This window comes from Cavia porcellus, unplaced genomic scaffold (assembly GCF_034190915.1).
Source record: "Cavia porcellus strain 051 isolate PalLab524CR breed Dunkin Hartley unplaced genomic scaffold, mCavPor4.1 scaffold_7, whole genome shotgun sequence".
Taxonomy (NCBI): domain Eukaryota; kingdom Metazoa; phylum Chordata; class Mammalia; order Rodentia; family Caviidae; genus Cavia; species Cavia porcellus.
In genome coordinates this window covers 22,261,867-22,281,579 of record NW_026947490.1, presented here as the reverse complement: position 1 = coordinate 22,281,579, position 19,713 = coordinate 22,261,867, and the positions used below count along the sequence as shown (strand labels likewise).

Here is a 19,713-nt window from a genome sequence, read left to right as displayed (position 1 = left end):
GGGGATCCCAACTTTATAAAGGGAATTTTTTTTTGTTTTCTTTGTTTGTTTGTTTGAATCTATGATATTTTGCTTTTGTATTATTGAGACAGAATTTTGCTATGCAGAACTCCAATGTAGTCCAGGTTGGTCTCAAACTTGCAGGGATCTGCCTGCCTTAAGGTCCTGAGTGCTGGGATTACAGGTGTACACCACCAGAATGCTTGACCTTTGTTGAGGGAATTTCTTAAAGTTTCTTCCTTCCAGGTCAGTGGCATAGCTCAGCGTTCATGCCACTCAGGGCTTCTATACACAATTTGTGTGTAAGCAGTCATGTGACTCCAACACGGCTGCTTTCAGACACAGGAAACCCGAGTTTAACATCAAATACAGTTCAAAAGAATCATACATTAGTATTACATAATTTTCCTCTTAGCCAAAAATGCTGCACCAAAACTGTGCCACCTAGATCAGATACACAACCCTTTCCTGCCCCAGCTATGATATGGCACTCTTCCTCTCTCTCTCCTTCTTTCTTCCCTGGGTCTCCCTGGGTCTAGCTTTTTTTTGGTGGGGGGTGGGGTGGGGGGAGAGGGCCTTGCTAAGTAGTTCAGGCTGGCCCTGAATTCATTATGTAGCCCAGGCTGGCCTCAGATTTCTGGTGCTCCTCCTGCTTCAGCCTCCCAGTGCTAAGATTACAGGAGTGTGCCACTTTGCCCAACCTTCAATCTGGCTCTTTTGGTTTGCTTGTCTCTCTGTTTCTCTGCCCTAAGGAGACACATGTAGATCTGGCCCCAGGGATGTCTGCCAGGCATCTTATAACACAAGGGATTCAGCCTCCCTTGGGACTGAGAGATGGACAGAATTCATGGAAGCCAGCCACACCCAGGACTTTGGGATGTGAATAGTTCTTTTTCTCTGAAACCAGAGGATTTGAGTAGGATTTGCTGTCATGTGCACTAAAACTCGAATGAACAGACTGTGCTGGGGTACAGTGAGGACAGGACCAGCACTGTCTTGGAAGAGAAGGACATGAGAGTACTCAAAGGTGACAGATGAGAATCAAACTCACATCTCCCAGGTGTCTCAATGGAGGTAGGAGACATGCATTAGAACCCTAAGTGAGGTGGCCTGTTGGTTCCTGGCTGAAAGGACAGATGCCAGCTTCCCCCTCATTTGTGGTTTGAATGAGTTGAGGGTGTCTCCCAAGGCTTCATGTGCTTGCGAAAATTTAATCCAACCATTGTGTTTAGAGGCCAGGCCTTTGGGATTGATTAGGGTTAGATGCGGTCATTGGGGTGAGATCCCCATGATGGAACCCTGGTGACTTTATAAGAAGAGAGACCAGAAGAGGCATGGTGTTTCCTGTCTCCTGTCACATGATGCTCTGTGCCACCTGGGGACTCTGCCAGTAAGAAGGCTATCACTAGATGGGGCCAAGTGACCTTGCCAAATCGACGTTTTCCTTTATAACTCTCACAGTCTGTGACATTGTTTCACTGCAACAGACAATGGACTAACATAGCCATGCAGGTCAAGTAATTCTCTCTCATCTAGACTGAGTCACAGAATGTGAGCCCTGGAAAGTGCAGAAATTATTCAACTTGACCATCTCTTTCCATGCAGCTGGTACGCTAAGAATGGAAAAGGAAAGAATTTGCTTGATGTTGTGGTGCTCATCTGTAATCCCAGCATCTGAGGCTGAGGCAGGAGGATTGCCGCAAATTCAAGACCAGCCTGGGCTATATAGTGAGTTTGGGTCAGCAGGAACTACACAGCAAGAACCTGTCTCAAAAAGCGAGCGCAAACACAAGACAAAACAAAAGTTGCTCAGAGCCATGGTTCTGGGGACACAGGGATGGGAGCTTTGGTCCAGAGGACAGAGGGAGTTCTGGGAGCCACAGTCCTGGGGACACAGCTGTTGATGGAGCTCTGCCCTAGAAGATGGATAGGATTCTGGGAGTTGGGCACTGGGCAGAAAAGGTGTTGGGACCTTAAATCCCTTGGTGGGGCTGCAGGTAGCAATGTTTAATAGTGATGGAGCTAAACAGCAAGGATTTTCAGAACAGGCCTAACCGGGCCTCAGTTTCCCTGATTGTCAGTTGGGCACCTGAGAGGTTGAGGTCTCCATGGTGCATCACCTCCTAGGTCCTAAGGGTGATGACCCTAAACCAGGTATTCAGGTTCCCAAGAAACGGGCTTGAGGGAAAACCCACTCCCAGGAGGGAGAAGGGTGAAGTAGGGAGGGGTGAGGCAGCCTCAGAGATGAGGCGGGCAATGGATGGAGAAAGATGCACAGAAAACCGGGGACACAAGCAGACCGGGCAAGAAGGAAGGGAGCAGGGAGCAAGACGCCAGGCCTGGGAGGTGTCCACGGGAATCTCCCTGCCCTGGGGCCCCGGATCCAGACTTCCTTCCTGCCGGTTGGCTTGGTTTTTAGGGAGACCATCCCAGGGAATGAGGCAGAAACAAGCGTGTGGGTCAGGACAGGATGGAAAGTGGGGACCAATCCCACCCCAGGTCTGAGTCCCAGCGGACCTGGCCAGACCTGGCACCTCGCCAGACCAGGCGCCTCCGCCTCCGCCTCACCTGTCAGCAGACCACCTGCCTCCTCGCCATCCTCCCCGCATCCCCACACCACACACTCGGCCTCCCTCGCAGACAGCTCACTATGCGCCTACCTCGCACACGCCACCTCTGCACTTCACGCGACACCACCCACGACCTCTGGCCCTCACCGCGCGTCACCCCTCCCGTCCTCCCCTCCCCTCCCTTCCGTCCCCTCCCTCCTTCCCCTCCCCTCCTCCCTCCCCTCCCCTCCCGCCCCTCCCCCACGCCGCTCCGGCCCCGCCCCGGCTCGGAGCCCCGCCCCCGGGCGGGCGGGGGGCGGGGCGCGGGGGGCGGGGCGCGCGGCGCGGGCGGTGCAGGTGCCGGGCCCGGAGCGAGCGGCGGCGGCGGCGGCGGCGGCGGCACCATGGGCCGGGCCCGGCGCTTCCAGTGGCCGCTGCTGCTGCTGTGGGTGGCCGCGGCGGGGCCAGGTAGGGCCGGGGCTGGGGTCGGCGGGCCGGCCGGGGCGGGGGCGCGCCGCGGTGACAGCCCGGCCGCGCGGGGCCGCAGAGGCCGAACAATGCGCTCGGGGCCGGGCCGGGCCCCCTCCCCGGGACAAAGCGCAGCGCGGGCCGGCGCCGGGGACCGGGAGCCGCGAGCCGGGAGCGGGGGAGGGGGCGCGGGCTCCGACCGCCGTGCCGCAGCCCCCCCACCCCGCAAGGCCGGATCCCGGCGGGGACAAAGGGCCCGAGACCCCCTCGCACCCCAGTCCCTCTTCTGCGGGCCGGTCCCGCTGTCCTTCTGTCCGGTCCGTGCGTCCCTCTGTCCGCTGGTGTCTAGATCTCTCGCTCTCTGTCTCTCTCGTCATCCCCCTACCCTTGTCCTCTGTGCCTCAGTCTCCAAGTCCTGTCCCTCCTTCTGCCTGTCCCCCTTTTCTCCTTGCCTCCCTGTTCCCCCTCTCACCATCCTGCCTTTGTCCCCACCTCCGTCCCCTGGCCTCTGTCCCTTTTTCCTGGGTCACTCTGCCCCCCTCCTGTGCCGTCATCCTCTATTCACGCTCTCTGTGCCCCTGTATTTCTGGCCTCTCTGCTTCCAGTCCTTATCTCTGTCTCTGTCTTGCTGTCACCGTGATTCTCTTCCCTTTTTCTCTAGCCCTCCTTTACCAAGATCCCTTGTCTCTCTGTCCCCTCATTCTGTCACCTATCTCCCCCCTCCTCTCTTTCCCACTGTCTCTCTGCCTCCTCTCTACCCACACGACCTCCATCCTGAGCTATCCATCTCCATCCTCCATCCCTCCATCCCGTATCCCTCTGTGGCCCTGGGGAGGAACAGAGGCAAGCAGGGCAGCCAGAAGAGCCCTGAAGGGGAGCATCGGAGTGTCTGTGTGTGGGGAGTGGGAACCGGAGCCTTGGCGTGTGCACACACGTGGATTCAGCAGAACCCTCTCAGCCCTGCCCACCCACTGCACACCCAGGCCAAGACTTACCAGGAGGCACCCTCCAAGATATCTAAGGAGCTGACCACACACCCTTCTCGCACACTGTGGGAAGCAGGTGACCCCCAAGATTGGGTGACCCCGAGACTAGGGACAAGGTCAGGAAATGTCACCCAACACTCACATTCTCATACCGTGTGGATCTCAAACCTACTATGCGTCGCCCCCTCCTCCTGTGCCACTTGGAGTAGGAGCAGGTGATTGGGAGGTGGCCCAGCAGAAAGCAGAAGGCTAGATGTTCCTTAGGGAGTTGGGAGAGGAGCTGTGACCAGGTTGTGCAGGGCTGGGGACCTGGGTTTCAGTACTAGCTCTTGACATTTGCCACATCAGCCAATGACAGACAGCCCTGGAGCTTCTGTTTCTGTAAAGTGAGGATGTTGAACTCAGCGACCTAAAAGGGAATTTCCACTCCGATGTGAAGGGGCTTCCAGCATATTCCACTTTCCCCGCCCCAAGGTTTGGGACAGTGTCCCTCACCCCAGGGCACAGGACGAGAGGGCAGGTGGAGGCGAAGCTGAGCGCCCGTGCTCTGCCCTTTTTTCTGCTATAGTCTTCCCTGACTTCTTCCTAACTTTCATTAGTCGCTCCTTCCTTTGCAATAGCCATGCCCCAATTTCCCTGATGAGAGTTTTGGTACCTTAGCCACATTTCCATCCATTTTTATTTGTCTTTATTTTTTAGGCAGAAAGCCAGGTTCCTAGGATCCTGGAACCAATGACAACAGTAAACAAAGAATGGGAGTGTTTAGAACGTTGACATCTGAAGGCTTCTCGAATCCAGAAATCTTTAGATCCTTGACACCCTTCAGGTTCTAGAACCATGGCTGGTGTTAGCATTCTAACATCTTGATGTCTTTAAAATTCTGAAATCTTGAGCTGTTGGACTTCTTGGATCTTGACCTTTCTGACATATAGAACATGGGCGCATTGAAACAGAGGGTGCTGGATTCCCTGAAGCAGAATGTGACCTCAGCTGAATACTTACCCAGTTCAGGATTCCTTTCTCCTGTCCTTCTGAAAAATAGTTCTAAGCTTGTCCCTCTTTTGATTTTAAAATCGCTGCTTCCGGGCACCCTAATCCTCTGTAAACGTCCTCTAAATTACATAGTGTGGGGCTTTACAAGTGGGGAGCAAGCTTGGCGTCATGGGAGGCACTCTGGGCTTGGCGTGGAGGAATTAGGGCCCGTCCTCATCCTGTCCTCGCTGGTATAATTTTATGCCACTGTCTGCCCATGTCGGAGCCTCACTTTGCCCTTCTGTAGAGGAGGGAGAAGGGGGGTGTAGTACCTGGTCTCCCAGAGCCCTGCGTGCTTTCCTTTTCACTGGATACTTCTAAACAGCCTTGGTCACCAAATTGTAGGGGGCATAAATGGTCCCCATATTTTGCTCTTGGTCTCCCCCTTTCTTTTCACACTTTATCCAGCCAGCAGGAGTGAGGATGCAGATGGAGTCTGTGTGTGTGCCCTTCCGAAAGTCTCTCCGCTGACTCCTCCTTCTAGTGAGGATAACAGAAGAGGATGAAGTGGGCAGGGGAGAGGAAGTGAGGAGATGAGTAGCCTACCCAGAGATGCACACAGGAAGAAACACAGACCCGTAGGCCAGAAACTGGAGAGACAAAAAGAGCAGAGAAAGCAGATACACAGAAACCCAGAAAGAATAGAGAGGCTGTTGAAGAGTTGGGGAACTTGTGGAGGGGGGAGCTTGTTCACCCCAAATCATGTTTCCTTCCAGCGTGACTCACTTTTCCCTGTTGAAGTTCTTACCAGCCACTCTAAGAACAAGGGGACCCTCCCCTCATTGTGAGTCACCCCAAGGAACAGGTCTTGTGCAGTTTCTATCGCTGATCCCCACCCACCCATGTGTTTGGATGCAGGCCTGAATCCTCAGAGCCTGGGGGTGGGGTCAGGTTCCACCATGGATTCTGAGACCTTAGATCCAGCAGGCTGGGGCCCCAGGGTGGGATAATGTCGTGCGAGCCTGGTCTGTCCCCGTCTTGGGGAACACAAAGGCAGCTTTCTCTCTCTGGGGTGGGGTGGGGGTGGGCTGGAGACAGCAACACCCGCCAGCATCCAATGGCCTGTGGCACCAGGACCGGAGCACCCATGGGTCAGCCTGTGCAGGAAACAGGCACCCGGCTCCTCTGCAATGCACTCAGTGGGCACAGGGCAGGGACAGAGGCTGGCCCTTCTGGGAAGGGGTGAATAGAGGGCAGTAGGGGGTGGAGAATCAGACAGGAAAGTTCAGTGCAGCCTTGTACCCTTCTGGGAGCAGGAATTTGTCCCTCAGCCCCACACCCAGGGTGAACCTCTGGAGGATTCCCTACACCCTGGCTGGGCCTGAGGCCTGGAATCCAGGGAGTCCTGAGTATCCCAGGAACGTGGGGACCACAGGGAAGACTTTGTGTATGAGGCTGCTGACTCACCCCTACGCCCCCACCTGATGCCAGGGTCCCCGGATAGGAGGGAGACAAAGAACCGAGAAAGGCAGAACTGTGCCTCCCGGGGCTGAGGGATGTGGATGGACAATCAGAAGTTTCCAAGAGAGCAGAGGCTGGACCTAGAGACTCTGATTGGAGGGAGGAGGCTGGGCCTGGACCCCCAGGTCTGAGGGAGGAGTCTGGGCCTGCACCCTTGGGTCTGAGGGGTGAGGGCTGAGACCCTAGACCCCTGGGCCTGAGGGGTGAGGGCTGGAGGTCTGGACCCTGGGTTTGAGGGAGGAGGGTCCTGTAGGTCCGAGGAAGGAGAGCTGGTCTTGGACCTTTGGGACTGAGTGAGGAGGGGGCTAATTGTCCCTACTCCTAGGTCTTGAGGCAGAAAGAGATGGAGGTACAGACTCCTAGGTCCTGAAGGAGGAAGGGGCTGGTGGGGTGGTCCCTCTCCAGGTTTCCAAGGGAGGAGGGGCTGGGACCCTGACGCCTAGGTCCCACGAATACAGGCGCCTTCACAAGGCTAAGCTGGGGAAGAATTGATGCTTTGTGCGAGGATGTTCGGACTCCGCCATTGATGGGGGGCTAAGGGGGGGTTCAGTCAGGATGCAGGGATGTACCACCTCCCTAGGGGAGGAAAGAAGAGGGAGGCATGATGCCAGGAGCCCCTTGGGGAACAGATACAGAGAGGGCAGCTTTGACCTTCCCGGAACTGTGACCTTGAGACTCCCTTGGGTATTCGCTGACTCAGGACCCAGGAAGTGCTCCCCCACCCAGCCTGGTCTCCGTGGAAACATCCACCAGCTGTGTGCTGTGGACCCCTGGCTCCTGGGTCTGGGTGGGGGAGAAGGCTGCCGGCTCAGTCTGTGGGGTCTGAGGAAGGAGGATGCTGAGAACCCACACTCCTGGGGCTGAGAGAGGAGGTGGTTAGGGGCTGACTCCTGGCTCTCTGGGAAGAGGAGGGGACAGACTCCTGAACCCTGATAGCAGAGGGGCTGGGCGGCTGGCCTCCTGTGTCCTGGGAGGGGAGGTTGTTGCTGGGTTTCTGCGTTTAAAGGCAGAGGGTGCTGGATTCCTGAGTCTATACATAGCACCTGCCCAGCCACTCTCTCCCAAACCCTCCCCTGTGCCTTTTTCCAGGCACCATCCCCATGATGACTCCTGGCTGTCACCACAGTTTAAAGGGCCAGCACCCCAGTCCCAAAAGCTCAGCCCCTCTCTGACCAGAAAGTTCCACTCTCCACCCCTCCAACCCTGAAACAAAAGCTCCTGGGACATTAATATTCTAGGCACAGACACTGTTGGTTACTGACTCCTCAGGAGGGGGAAGGAATAGGACAAAACCCCCCACCCTTACCCCATGTGCACCCTCTAAGTGAAGAGCAGTGGATAAACTTAGAGGGCAGATCCAGAGGTCTCCATGGCTCCCAGCTGATCCTGAGTTTTGTCCTGCAGACCTTCCTGAGCCTCATTCTCCACATCTGTAAAATGGGGGCTAGCGGTAGATTAGCCCTGAGGTGACCCAGAAAGAGACTTCAAGATGTTTTTCAAGGTGCCAGCACACACTGCCGACTGGTTCCCATACAGGGGCTTATTCCCAGAGGGTGTGCTCACAGAGCCTGCAGAGAGCTGGCCAGCACTGGGGTGTTCTCACTTCACAGGCGGGTGACCTAGGTTCAGAATGGCTAGCACACTTGCTCAGAGCTGCACAGATGGCAAGTGGTGGCTCTGGGATCAGCCCAAGAATGAGAATAATATGTCCCAAGGTTGCTGAGAGGCCCAAAAGAGAACGTGTCTGACATGCAGTTGGCCCAGCAAGTGTCCCGGACGTTCATCAGCTGCCTTTTCTAGACACCAGGGGTACAGCAGCAAGTTCTGTGGGATATAACCCTGCCCGCAGGGAGCGTATATGCTGGTATACACAAGTTAGCAGGTTACTCAAGATAATTTTCAGTGACATTTCTGTACAGAAAAGACATCACTAAGGAAAAAATAGAAAGCATTTAGAGGTAAAGGGACAAGGAGTGAGAAAGTCCTTCCTGTGAGGTGTTGCTGTGATCAGAGATGAACATGAGAACAGAAGGCAGCCCTGTGATGGTGGAGAAGTAGGGAAGAACATCCCAGGCAGAGGGAGGAGCGAGTGCAAAGGCCCTGAGGTAGGAGCAAGGTCGAGCATACATGAAGACCAGTGAACCAGGAGTACAGTGAGTATCAGGAGAGTGCTCAGAACAGAGTACTGAGGGGAACAGGTACTAGCACCATGAAGACTCAGGAAAGGGTTTCAGTTTTATTCTCAGAGTTACAGGAAGCCCTTTGGAGATGATGTTGTTGTCACTGTTCGTGTTTTTGAGACAAGGTCTCACTACATTGTCCAAGCTGGCCTTGAGCTTACTATGGAGCTGGGGCTGTGTGGATACTAGGCAAATGTTCTACTACAGAGCAAATCCTCAGTCCCCTCAGAGGAGTTTAAGCAGAGGAGTGACTTGGTCTCAGGTAGCTTTTGAACAGTCTGTCTCACTGCTGTGTGGAAGAAGCAGGCTTGGAAACAGTACCATAAGGAGATCTACCCACAGGAAAGGAGGCTGACGGCAGGAGAGGCAGACAAAAGTGAATGGATCTAGAAAGGAAGTGAATGGGACTGAGATGTGCGTTAGAGATGGAACAGACAGACATGGGTGGAACAGATTTCGGGGGGAGGCAGAGAGAACCTGGTTGATTTCTAGTTTGGGGCTGACCAGCTGGGTAGATGGTTGTCACATTTATTGAGATGCTAGAAACATGAAAAGAAAAATGTTTGGGGCAGGGATTGGACATTTGTGGGGGGTGTTTTTGTTTTTTGTCTTTTTGAGACACGGTCTCTCTATGCAATTCAAGCTGACCTTCAGCTCACTTTGTAGCCCAGACTGGTCTCGAACTTGCGACAATCCTGCTGCCTCAGCACCCAAGTGCTGGGATTACAGGTGTGCACCACCACACCTGGCTGCAGGATTGGACACGTTAAGCTTGACATTTCAGGAGGTACCAAATAAACCTCAAGGAGTAGCGTATAGTGTCATTATGGAACATAAAAGCCCAGAGGCAGGAGTCCAGAGCTGTTACAGCAGCTTCACGCCCTCATTAGGCCTCGCACACATTCCTACTGGGCCTGTCTTGATGCCCAAAGTGGCTACCAGAATTCTGTGCATTACATCCTAGTTTTAGGCAGCACAGAAATGGTAGAAAGTATTCTCCCAAAACACGTGGCACTTTGTTTGTTTGTTTACTTATTTATTTTGGGGTGGTACTGGGAATCAAACTGAACCTCACGCTTGCCAGGCAGGTGCTGTGCTGCTGAGCTGTAACTGTATCACTGGCATCACCTCTGCAAGGAACACTGAGAAGTAGCTCTTTCTTTTTTGAGACAGAGTCTTGCTATGTAGTCCAGGCTGGCCTTGAGCTCACTATGTAACCCAGGCTGGCCACGAACTCACAGCAGTCCTCCTGCCTCAGCCTCCCAAGTGCTGGGATTGCAGGCATGCGCCATCACACCCAGAGAGAATTAGCTCTTTCTGCTGTACTTAGGACAACCGTAAAACACAAGTTGCATTGTTTTAATGAGTGGAATACAAAGAACTGATGTCAGGACAAGAAGCTAGCAGTCTCTGCCTCCATCCCGCAGAATTACTCCTTTCTACACCTTGACCCCCAAACTGGGTTACCTAACCTCATAACAAAATCTAGCAGTTTTGATGAGATATTACACTGATTTGTATCTGCTTCCCCATAACCTTAAAGGCTTTCCAGGGCAAGACCTCATCTGGATCAACTCGGTACCAAGCCCCTGAAATCTGCTAGTGCTCAGAAAATGCAGTGGTGCCTTGGTTTGTGAACTCTCTCCACAATTCTGGCCACAGAATTCATTCTACGATTCTGATTGCAACCAGAATGATAGAAAGACTTTGATTCATGATTGGAGGGTACCACTGTATTCGAATTCGTCAGTGAAACCCTAAGACAGAATGTAAAAGATTGGGATAGTTAGTTACCCAGTGTTTAAAGACAGCCAGCTCTGATCTTTTCCCTGCTTCAACACCTCCATTCCCATTTAGGACAAAAGGCCAAGTTTAGCATTCAGAGTCTATCGTAAACACATCCCAAGCCCCTTCCTTTCCAGTGCTGGACACTTCACCCTGAGAAGACCGCCAGGAGGGAGTATAGAATCCGGAGGCCTGGGTGCAGATCCTGGCTCTGCAGTACTCTGCTGTGCCCTGGGAAGTAGCTCTGTCTTAAAAAAAAAAAAAAAAAAGTCTTCATCTCTTTGGGCCAATTTCCTCACTTATAAAATGGGAATTGGGAGCAGGGCAGGGTGGTGCACACCTGTATTTCTAGCACTCAGGAGCAGGAGGATTACCAGGAGGCCAGCCTAAGCTTCATAGTGAGTTCAAGACCAGCCTGAACTGCATAGTGACAGAGACCCTGTCTCAATAAAGAGACAATAACAACAACAAAGGCAAGAGGACTGAAAGTTCAGGGTCAGCCTGGGAATTTAGTGAGAACTTGACTCAAAGCAAAACAATTTAAAAGAGCTGGACATGTTGTTCAGTGACAGAGCAGTTGCCTGATATACCTGAGGCTCGGGTTCACCCCGCAATACTGAGAGGGGAGCCTGTGGTACCTACTTTGTGCAGGCTTCCTGGAGGCTGTAGGGAAATCACACAGGCGATTCCCCTGCCCCCCACCCCCACCCCAGCACAGGGCCTGAGCACAGTAGGTGCCTAATGAGCGGTGGAATGGTGTTTATTTTGGAGATGACAGTGATGACGACAGTGCTGCTCCTGATTCGTCTTGGCTTTCAACATTTTTGTAAGCTGTTTCCTCTGACGGTGCCAGAAACATTCCCTTTTCTTTTCTCATCTTTCCCTTCCCTTTTCTTCTTTTCAGTGCTGGGATGGAACCTGGGTCTCTCATGTGCTAGGCAAGTCCTCCACCACTGAGCCACACCCAGCCAACACTCCCTCCCTAAGTCCCCACCACCTTCCCCTGACTGATTAATGGGGGGCAGGTTAACAGCTGCAAACAGCCCTGATGTCCTAACGGCTTAACAAAAAAGTGTATTTGTGATCCTGGTGTGTGGCACAGGCCTGTATCCCAGAGCTCTGGAAGGCTGAGGCAAGAGGATTGCAAGTTCAAATCCAGCCTTAGCAATTTAGTGACTTAGTGAGATCCTGTCTCAGAAAAATAAAGAGGATGGGGATGTGGTTCAGTGTGAAGGCCTTGAGTTCAGCCTCAGGGTGTGTGTGTGTGTCTGTGTGTGTGTGTGTGTGTGCGCGCGCTAGGGGGGTGTTGAAGACACAGACAAACAAAACCATGTATTTTTCTTTATTTTTTTTTTTTTGGTGGCACCAGGGATCGAACTTGAGCTTGCCAAGCAGGCGCTTATGCTGCTGAGCTAAATCCCCAGCCCCTAAAACCATGTATTTCTTGCCCATGTCATGGTCCTGTACAGGCAGGTCTGGAGGACAGTCAGGAAGTCAATGACCTGACTCCTCTGGCTTATGTTCCGGCCCCCTCTAAGGTTTTTAGAGTCCTCTCCAGCCTGCCAGCCAGAAGTATTGTGAGCAAGGTGGGCCATGTGGGAAGAGATGTTTATCCCTCTTGCCTGCGTCCCATTGGCCAGAGATCAGTCACGTGGTGTCAGCTAACTACAGAGCATGCTGGGAATGTAGCATAGGTATTGAATGTACTTGTTAGCTTATAGGCCACCCAAAATTTAGTGTCTTAAAACAACAACTCCTTTATTAACTTCATGTCAGCAATTTGGGCTGGGTCAGAGGAAGATTCCTCTTGGTCTCAACTGGGGTCACCTGTGTGGTCACAATCCCACGGGGCTGAATGACCCAGGGTGGCCTGACTTACACAGTTGGCAGCTGATGGAGGCTGTTGTCTTGAGCTGTTCTTCTCATCTGGGCTCTTGGCCTCTGTGAGGTTAGATGAGAGATCTTCACCCAACAGCCTCAGGACAGCAGAGGGCACAGGTAGAGGCTCCAGACTTCTTCAGGCCTGGGCTCTGTGATTCCTACGGGATGTGTCAGCAAGTTCTTCTGGTCAGTGCAAATCCTAAGGTCTGCCCAAGTGTCTCCTTAATGGGAGGAGCCGAAGAGGGTATGTCCAGGAACGGGGAGAATATCATGGCCATCTTTGGTGTGAAACATGAGCTTCTGTGAACATGAAGCAGCCTCCCACACCTGGAGCACTCTGGCTCTCTTGAAGATCCAGATTCAACGGAGCTTTCTTCCAGAGCCTTTTGTGAATACCCCTCCCCGGGCAGTTCTTGCATTCCCTTACTCTGAACTCCTAGGGTATCCTGTGCTGCCCTGCAATGGCAGTGGACCTTAGCTCCACTCAGGAGCAGTGGACTCTACCCACAGGAGACGTTGGTGTAATGAACTGAATGAGAGAAAAAGCAGGATTGGAGGGTGGGTTGGGGTAGGGACAGAAGGAGAAAGAAAAGATTGAATTGCATTCCTCAGTGAGTCTCCTGTCTTGTCTCTCTGTCTGTTGGCCCAGGGGTGGGACAGGAAGTACAGACAGAGAATGTGACAGTGGCCGAGGGTGGGGTGGCTGAGATCACCTGCCGTCTACACCAGTATGATGGATCCATAGTTGTCATCCAGAACCCATCACGGCAGACACTCTTCTTCAATGGCACCCGTGGTGAGTGCTGGGGCCTGGGCTCCCATGTCCTGAAAGGGGGCAGATACGATGGGAAGGGAAAGGAAGAGGCTGGAACTGCTCATCCTGGAGAGAGGAAGGCCTGGGTAATTCTGGGTCTCTACAGTGTAAATAGTCAGACACCTCAGACTCAGGTACAGTGGAGAAAAGAGGCAAAGGATAAGAATCTGGACTCCTAGAGTGAGGCGGGGGGGGGGGGGGGGGCGCATCTTGAGGTCAGAGTTCCCCAACTTCACACCTTCCCCTTGTCTAGCCCTGAAGGATGAGCGTTTCCAGCTTGAGGAATTTTCCCCTCGCCGAGTGCGGATCAGGCTCTCAGATGCCCGCCTGGAGGACGAGGGAGGCTACTTCTGCCAGCTGTATACGGAGGACACCCACCACCAGATTGCCACGCTCACTGTACTAGGTAACAGCCCCCCACTCCTTAGACCCGTGCCTTCCTTTCCCTGTTTCTCTCTTATCCTGAGACCACCTGACTCCGGCTGTTTTTAACTTCCTGTCCGAATCCAGGAAATAGGGCCGGCCTTCCTGACCTCTGGCCTCTGTTTGACCCCTACCACCTTCCCTTTGGTCCCTAGTATCCCGCAGCCCAGTTGCTTTGCGCTCAGCTTGGGACCTCTCTTAACCCCCTTGCCCATCTTGTCCCGCGGCAGTGGCCCCGGAGAATCCTGTGGTGGAGGTCCGAGAGCAGGCGGTGGAGGGCGGCGAGGTGGAGCTCAGCTGCCTAGTTCCGCGGTCGCGCCCCGCCGCTGTCCTGCGCTGGTACAGGGACCGCAAGGAACTGAAAGGTACCCAGGGGTGGAGGCCGGCGAGGGGCGGGGCCTGAGGGAGGCGGGGATTAGGGAGAGGCTCATCTGCATGTGGGCGGGGCCCGGCAGGGACTATAGCTGTGCAGCTAGTGAATGAATCCATGGATTGAAAGACGGAGGAGCAGGGCTGGGGATTAAGGTTCACGCCTGCCTGACCAGTGCGAGGTCCTGAGTTCGATTCTTGTACAAAAAAAAAAAAAAAAGGAGACTTTGGAAAGAGGCCCTGGAGTTTGGTTGGGGGCGTAGCTTGGCTAAAAGGGGGCTTGGCAAATACTCTTAGAGATTGGTTGGTGGGATGGGGAGGCCGGAATCAGATTGACAGTGTCCGGGTTGGGCGTGGCAGGAGTGAGCAGCGGCCAGGAAAATGGCAAGGTCTGGAGCGTGGCGAGCACAGTGCGGTTCCGCGTGGACCGCAAGGACGATGGCGGCATTGTCATCTGCGAGGCCCAGAACCAGGCTTTGCCCTCTGGACACAGCAAGCAGACGCAGTACGTGCTGGACGTCCAGTGTAAGTGCCCAGCGGGCAGGGTCCGCGGATCCCCCTCTTGCAGTGTGCTTAGAGACGCTCCTAGCCCCTCATGGTCGTCCTTCCCTTGCGCAGATTCCCCCACGGCCCGGATCCATGCCTCCCAAGCCGTAGTGAGGGAGGGCGACACGCTGGTGCTGACATGCGCGGTTACGGGGAACCCTAGGTGAGCTCTGCGCCCCGGACTTCTGGCCTTGTGAGTGGACGGTTCCCTGGCTCCTGAATTTGAGAGAGGAGTTTTGGAGTGTCCATTCCTGGATTCTTACAGCAGTAGGGTCTGGGAGGGCTTGGATTCCCGAGACTCTGATGACAGATGGAAGCTGGGCCCGGGATGTGTTGGTTTTCCAGGAAGGAAAGGGCCAGTAGCCTTTGGAGTTTGGTGCAGGGTGAGAGTTGTATGTCCAGATTTCTGAGAAGTCAGGTCTGGGTGCTGGCACTTGGATTCCTAACTCTTGCGACACTTAACCCCAGGCCAAACCAGATCCGCTGGAACCGCGGGAATGAATCTTTGCCAGAGAGAGCCGAGGCAGTGGGGGAGACGCTCACGCTGCCCGGCCTGGTATCAGCGGATAATGGCACTTACACCTGCGAGGCATCGAACAAGCACGGCCACGCGAGGGCGCTCTACGTGCTCGTGGTCTATGGTAAGGAGAGGCTGCAGGAAGCCTGGGAGCGGGGTGCAGGGCATTTAGGGGCGGGGCTTGCGCAAAAACACTGCTTAGGTGGGTAAACAGCCAACAGAGATATTACAATTCTGGAGGCAGTCTGGTCGTCTGGGTTCAAATTTGGCTGTGCCTCGTCCTATTGCAGGTAACAATCTGCACCTTAGTTTCCTCGTGGGTAAAGCAGAAATAACACTTCCCCACCTCATGGTGTTGGGCAAATTGTAACAGCTAAATATAGCCTGGTGCAGTGGTGCACGCCAGTAATTTCGTGGCCTGGGAAGGCTGAGGTGAGATGATTGGCTGCTTGGGCATCTTAGCGAGACCCTATCTCAAAATAAAAAATGAAAAAGAGCTGGGAATATGGCTCAGAGTAGAGCGCTTGCCTAACAGGCGCGAGGCTCCTGGTGCACTTCCTACTGCTGCAAAAATAAAAGCAGCTGAATAAATAAAGGGATTGGAATAGACCCTCGTACACGGTTAAGAGGGGCAGGACTTTTGGAAGTGGTTGGGCTAAACCATGAAAATACCTGGAGTGCTTTAGACAGGGTGGAAAGGGCGGCAGGCCTGTTTCCTGATCTTTTTGTTTCTTTGCTCAGTGCAAGAGGGGTAAGGGGGAACTGAGTCAAAAGAAAAGGGATGTCCTGTCTGTTCCTTGGGAGGTAGGGGCAAGAAGCAGGGCAGGCATTGGGGGTGCGACCCAGTAGTGTACAAACTAAGGGTTCCTTGAGGCAGCGGAGGATCTGAAAGAGGGAGCCGTGAGAAGGGCCTGTACGGGACTGTAACGCTGAGGGACATGGCACATACAAGGGTGGTGAACTGTGCAGAATGGCCTAAGGAAGTGGCGAGGGTGGGCCTGGACTGGGATCACCTCTGAAGACCTCGTTCTGCGCCTTGTCCCTCTGGCAGACCCCGGTGCGGTGGTAGAGGCTCAGACGTCAGTTCCCTACGCCATTGTGGGTGGCATCCTGGCGCTACTGGTGTTTCTGATTATTTGTGTGCTAGTGGGCATGGTCTGGTGCTCTGTACGACAGAAGGGTGAGTAGGGGCGGGGCCTGAAACCAGCTATGGATGTGATTGGTTGTGGGACTCGACCGGGTGGAAGCCTAGAGCAGGATTCCAAGAAGGGTGGACACACCAGGAAAGTAAAAGGCAGCAGCCTAGACCCAGGTTTGGAATCCAGACCTAGAGCCGGGATTCCGAAGAGGGCAGAGTGTCAGGCCCGGGAATTTGAAAGTGGTGAACTTTTTAAACTGAAGAATTAAGGTCAGAGGTTTGAATAAAACGGTGTATCTTCCTAACCGATGAGTCATTGAGAGCGGAGCAAGGGAATACCACCAAGAAAAACAGTCTAGAAGAAAGGGCTGTGCTGTTTCTGTCCCCTGTAAGATGGAGGAGGGAGGAGGCAGGACAGATGGGAGGGACAGGCAATGTACAAATCAAAAGGGATAAGGGTGATGTGTCCATTAATTTTTGAAGTCTTCCTTTGCCACTGTTTTGTTATTCCGTGGACCTATTGTCCTGGCCCTGTGTCCTCTTATTTCTCCCTCTTCCTTCTGATATTTGTCTTGTCCTTCTCCCTCTTTCCATGTATTTTTGTCCAACTTGTCCATCCACATACATGTCTGCCCCCTCTAACCCTTGGCGTCTGTCACCCCTCAGGTTCCTATCTAACCCACGAGGCCAGTGGCTTGGATGAACAGGGAGAAGCAAGAGAAGCCTTCCTTAATGGCAGTGATGGACACAAGAGGAAAGAAGAATTCTTCATCTGACCCTACCCCCACCCCAGGCCTGGGTCTGGGCTGGGGTACCCCCCCACTGCCAGCTGCAAGGAACCAGCAAAGACATTTACCAGAGTCTGGGATGGTGGGCTTCTCCCCCCACCACTAACACCTCAGACACTTGGGCAGGGATGGGGGTGTTGGATGCCTGGATCTCTGCCAGGGCCACAACTGAGGGGCCCAGAGGTCTGAGCCCCCCAGGAGGCAGGGGATCAAGGTCCAGAACTTCCCCAAGTCCAGGTAGGACAGTAGGGATTGGGTTTGGGGAAGATAACTAGGGGAAGGCCAGGGCCCCTAGACTACAGAACCAGGTCTTATGGGGAGGGAGTCAGATTCTGGGAAGGGTGGGTGGGCAGGGAAGGGAAACAGAGATTTCTTTGGGGGTCTCAGACCCCATGCCAGCCATTGTAAGAGTTCCACAGAGCTCTGGGCACCTCTTTGCAAAGCCATGTTTGCACGGTGGGGGGAGGGGCGGGGGGAGGGCATGGAAATAGGGATTCTGTGTCTTTGTGTCATAACTGATGGGGGCAGTGAGGGAGACAGCCCCAACCCGTATCTCCAATCTCCCTTCCCCAGGTTCCTGGGCGTCCCTTCCCTCCTCCTCCCCTGCGTCTGTCCCACCCATATTTGTGTATTCACCCACTCCTGGGGGGGCCTTCCCATCTCTCCTCCAGGCCCCCCCAGGAGGGGAAAAGGAGTATGGGGGGGGAATGCGTGATCTCTATGGTTTTATATATAATATATTAAAAAAAAACAAAAATCTGTATGAAAATATCAGATTGCACCCCTCCCCCAACTCCTGGCCTTTGCCCTTTTTTTCTTGTTTAAAACACACACACACACACACACACAGGCACACGCACACGCACACGCACACACATTTTTGTACGGGGAAGGGAGGGGATAGGGAGGGGGTTTGGCAATCCCACTAACCATCATTAAACTGAGGAGAGAACAAGTGTTGGGGTGGCTGTGTGTCTGTCCCTCTGCCCAGGGCTGCACAGTGGAAGGGAATTAAGGGTGGGGGTGGCATGACTGCTGGTGGACAGTGTCCTGACTGCACCGAGGACACCACTACCCTTCCGAGACAGCCAGTTCTTCAGCCAATTAGTTGTTTGGTAGCTACTGAGTTACCTGATGGCCTTTTCTCCCCGCAAAGTCTCCAGGGCAACTTTCCTTTTACTTTCTTTTATTAACATAGCACATTTTAAAAATGATAATTGATGACATTAATTGTACAGATGACTGGGGTTTCACCGTGACATTGCAGCTCATATGTATATATTATCACGTCCTCCCTGCAATCCTGACCCACCTCATTCATTCATCTAGGCTTTAGATCTGCAGTATCAGTCTAACTTTAGGTTCTAGTCACCTCTTGGGTGCACATCTGTGGTCTCTACTACTAAGGCTGAGGCAGGAGAAATGCTTGACCTTAGGAGTTCAGGGTCAGCCTGGACAACGAGACCTCCCCCCCATCACTTAAAGACAAAAACACAGCTGGTTGTGGTACAGGATTGTAATACCGGCACTTCGGGAGGCTGAGGCGCACAGATAGCAAATGCCAGCCCAGCCAGGGTAGAGGGCAGTGATTAGTGAGAACTTGTATCAAAACTTCATTATTGTTTTGTTTTGTTGTTGAGACAAAGTCTCACTATAGGGTTTAGGCTGGCCTTGACCTCATGGCCAGCCTCCTGAGCACTGGGATTCAAAGTTTTTAAAGGATATAGTTCAGTGAGAAGGCCACGGTGGGGGAACTCTTACAATGTGCCATTTGCTATCCACATTCTGGAGAGTTCACAGTGAATGGAACAGGCAGACATTGAGTGGTACAGTTTGTCACTAATCTCAAATTTGATCCTGTTGAAAACCTGAAGTGAAAAAGCAGCTCTACTTAACCCTCTTAAAAGTTTTCAGGAGGAAAATAAAGACTATGGAGATACAGTGCAGGCCAGGAATGGTGGTGCACACCTAGAATCCCAGACTCAAGATGCTGAGGCAGAAGGATCGTCAAATTCAAGGTCAGCCTGATCTACACAGTCCAAAGTTATCCTGAAAGAGTGAGATTGTCTCAGAGAGAGAGACAGACAGACAGACAAGAGAGAGAATAAATGCAGAGGAAGGGGGTGTGGGATACTATACAACTTACTTATGGAGAACTTCAAGTATACAGAAAAGGCCGCAAAATCCCAGTTTCAGCACCCACCAACTCAAGGTCGGTCCTGTAACCCCACTCAAATCCAGGGGTGAGCTTAGAGAAAACTCTCAGATTGACAACTGCTCTAAGCAAGGAACCATGAGCACAAGAAGTTATTCAAAGATCAGAGAGAAAAACTTCTCAGGCAAAGGGAAAAGCAGGATGAAAGGCCTGGGTGGTATAGTGGGTGGCAGTGTTTAGGCAAAGTGGAGCTCGACAAGTGGCTAAAGGGAGGGAGAGAGGTTAGAAAGGGAAGCAGGGCCAGACCTCGTGATAGCCTCTGAAGCCATAAGGAGTTTGGATTTTTTCAAAGGTGTAATGGGACTCCGTGGAAGAGTTTTACTGTATTTTTTAATCATTATAAACTGTAAGTAATTGTCTTTATTTTTTTCAAATCCATTTTATTTCAGAGAAAAAAACAATAAAACAAAATTTCAAAACATCATTCGGGGCAACAGCAGTACATACATGGTACATTGTCATCCCAGAATCATTCACCCAGATCACAAGATCACAAGACATCTGCATTCAATTGTCTGAACAATAGCAGCACAAATCTTTCTCTTCAGTGAACTCAGAGAA

General features: G+C 53.0%; 1 protein-coding gene across 1 annotated transcript; it reads left to right on the top strand.

Moving 5' to 3' along the window:
• Positions 1 to 2,893: 2,893 nt before the first annotated feature.
• On the top strand, positions 2,894 to 17,892 carry Cadm4 (cell adhesion molecule 4). Its single transcript, XM_063252242.1, has 9 exons — positions 2,894 to 3,017; positions 12,992 to 13,138; positions 13,410 to 13,562; positions 13,810 to 13,944; positions 14,309 to 14,473; positions 14,567 to 14,657; positions 14,963 to 15,135; positions 16,063 to 16,191; positions 16,816 to 17,892. The coding sequence occupies exons 1-9, from the start codon at positions 2,954 to 2,956 to the stop codon at positions 16,923 to 16,925; spliced, it is 1,167 nt and encodes a 388-aa protein (XP_063108312.1). The 5' UTR covers positions 2,894 to 2,953; the 3' UTR covers positions 16,926 to 17,892.
• Positions 17,893 to 19,713: the final 1,821 nt, after the last annotated feature.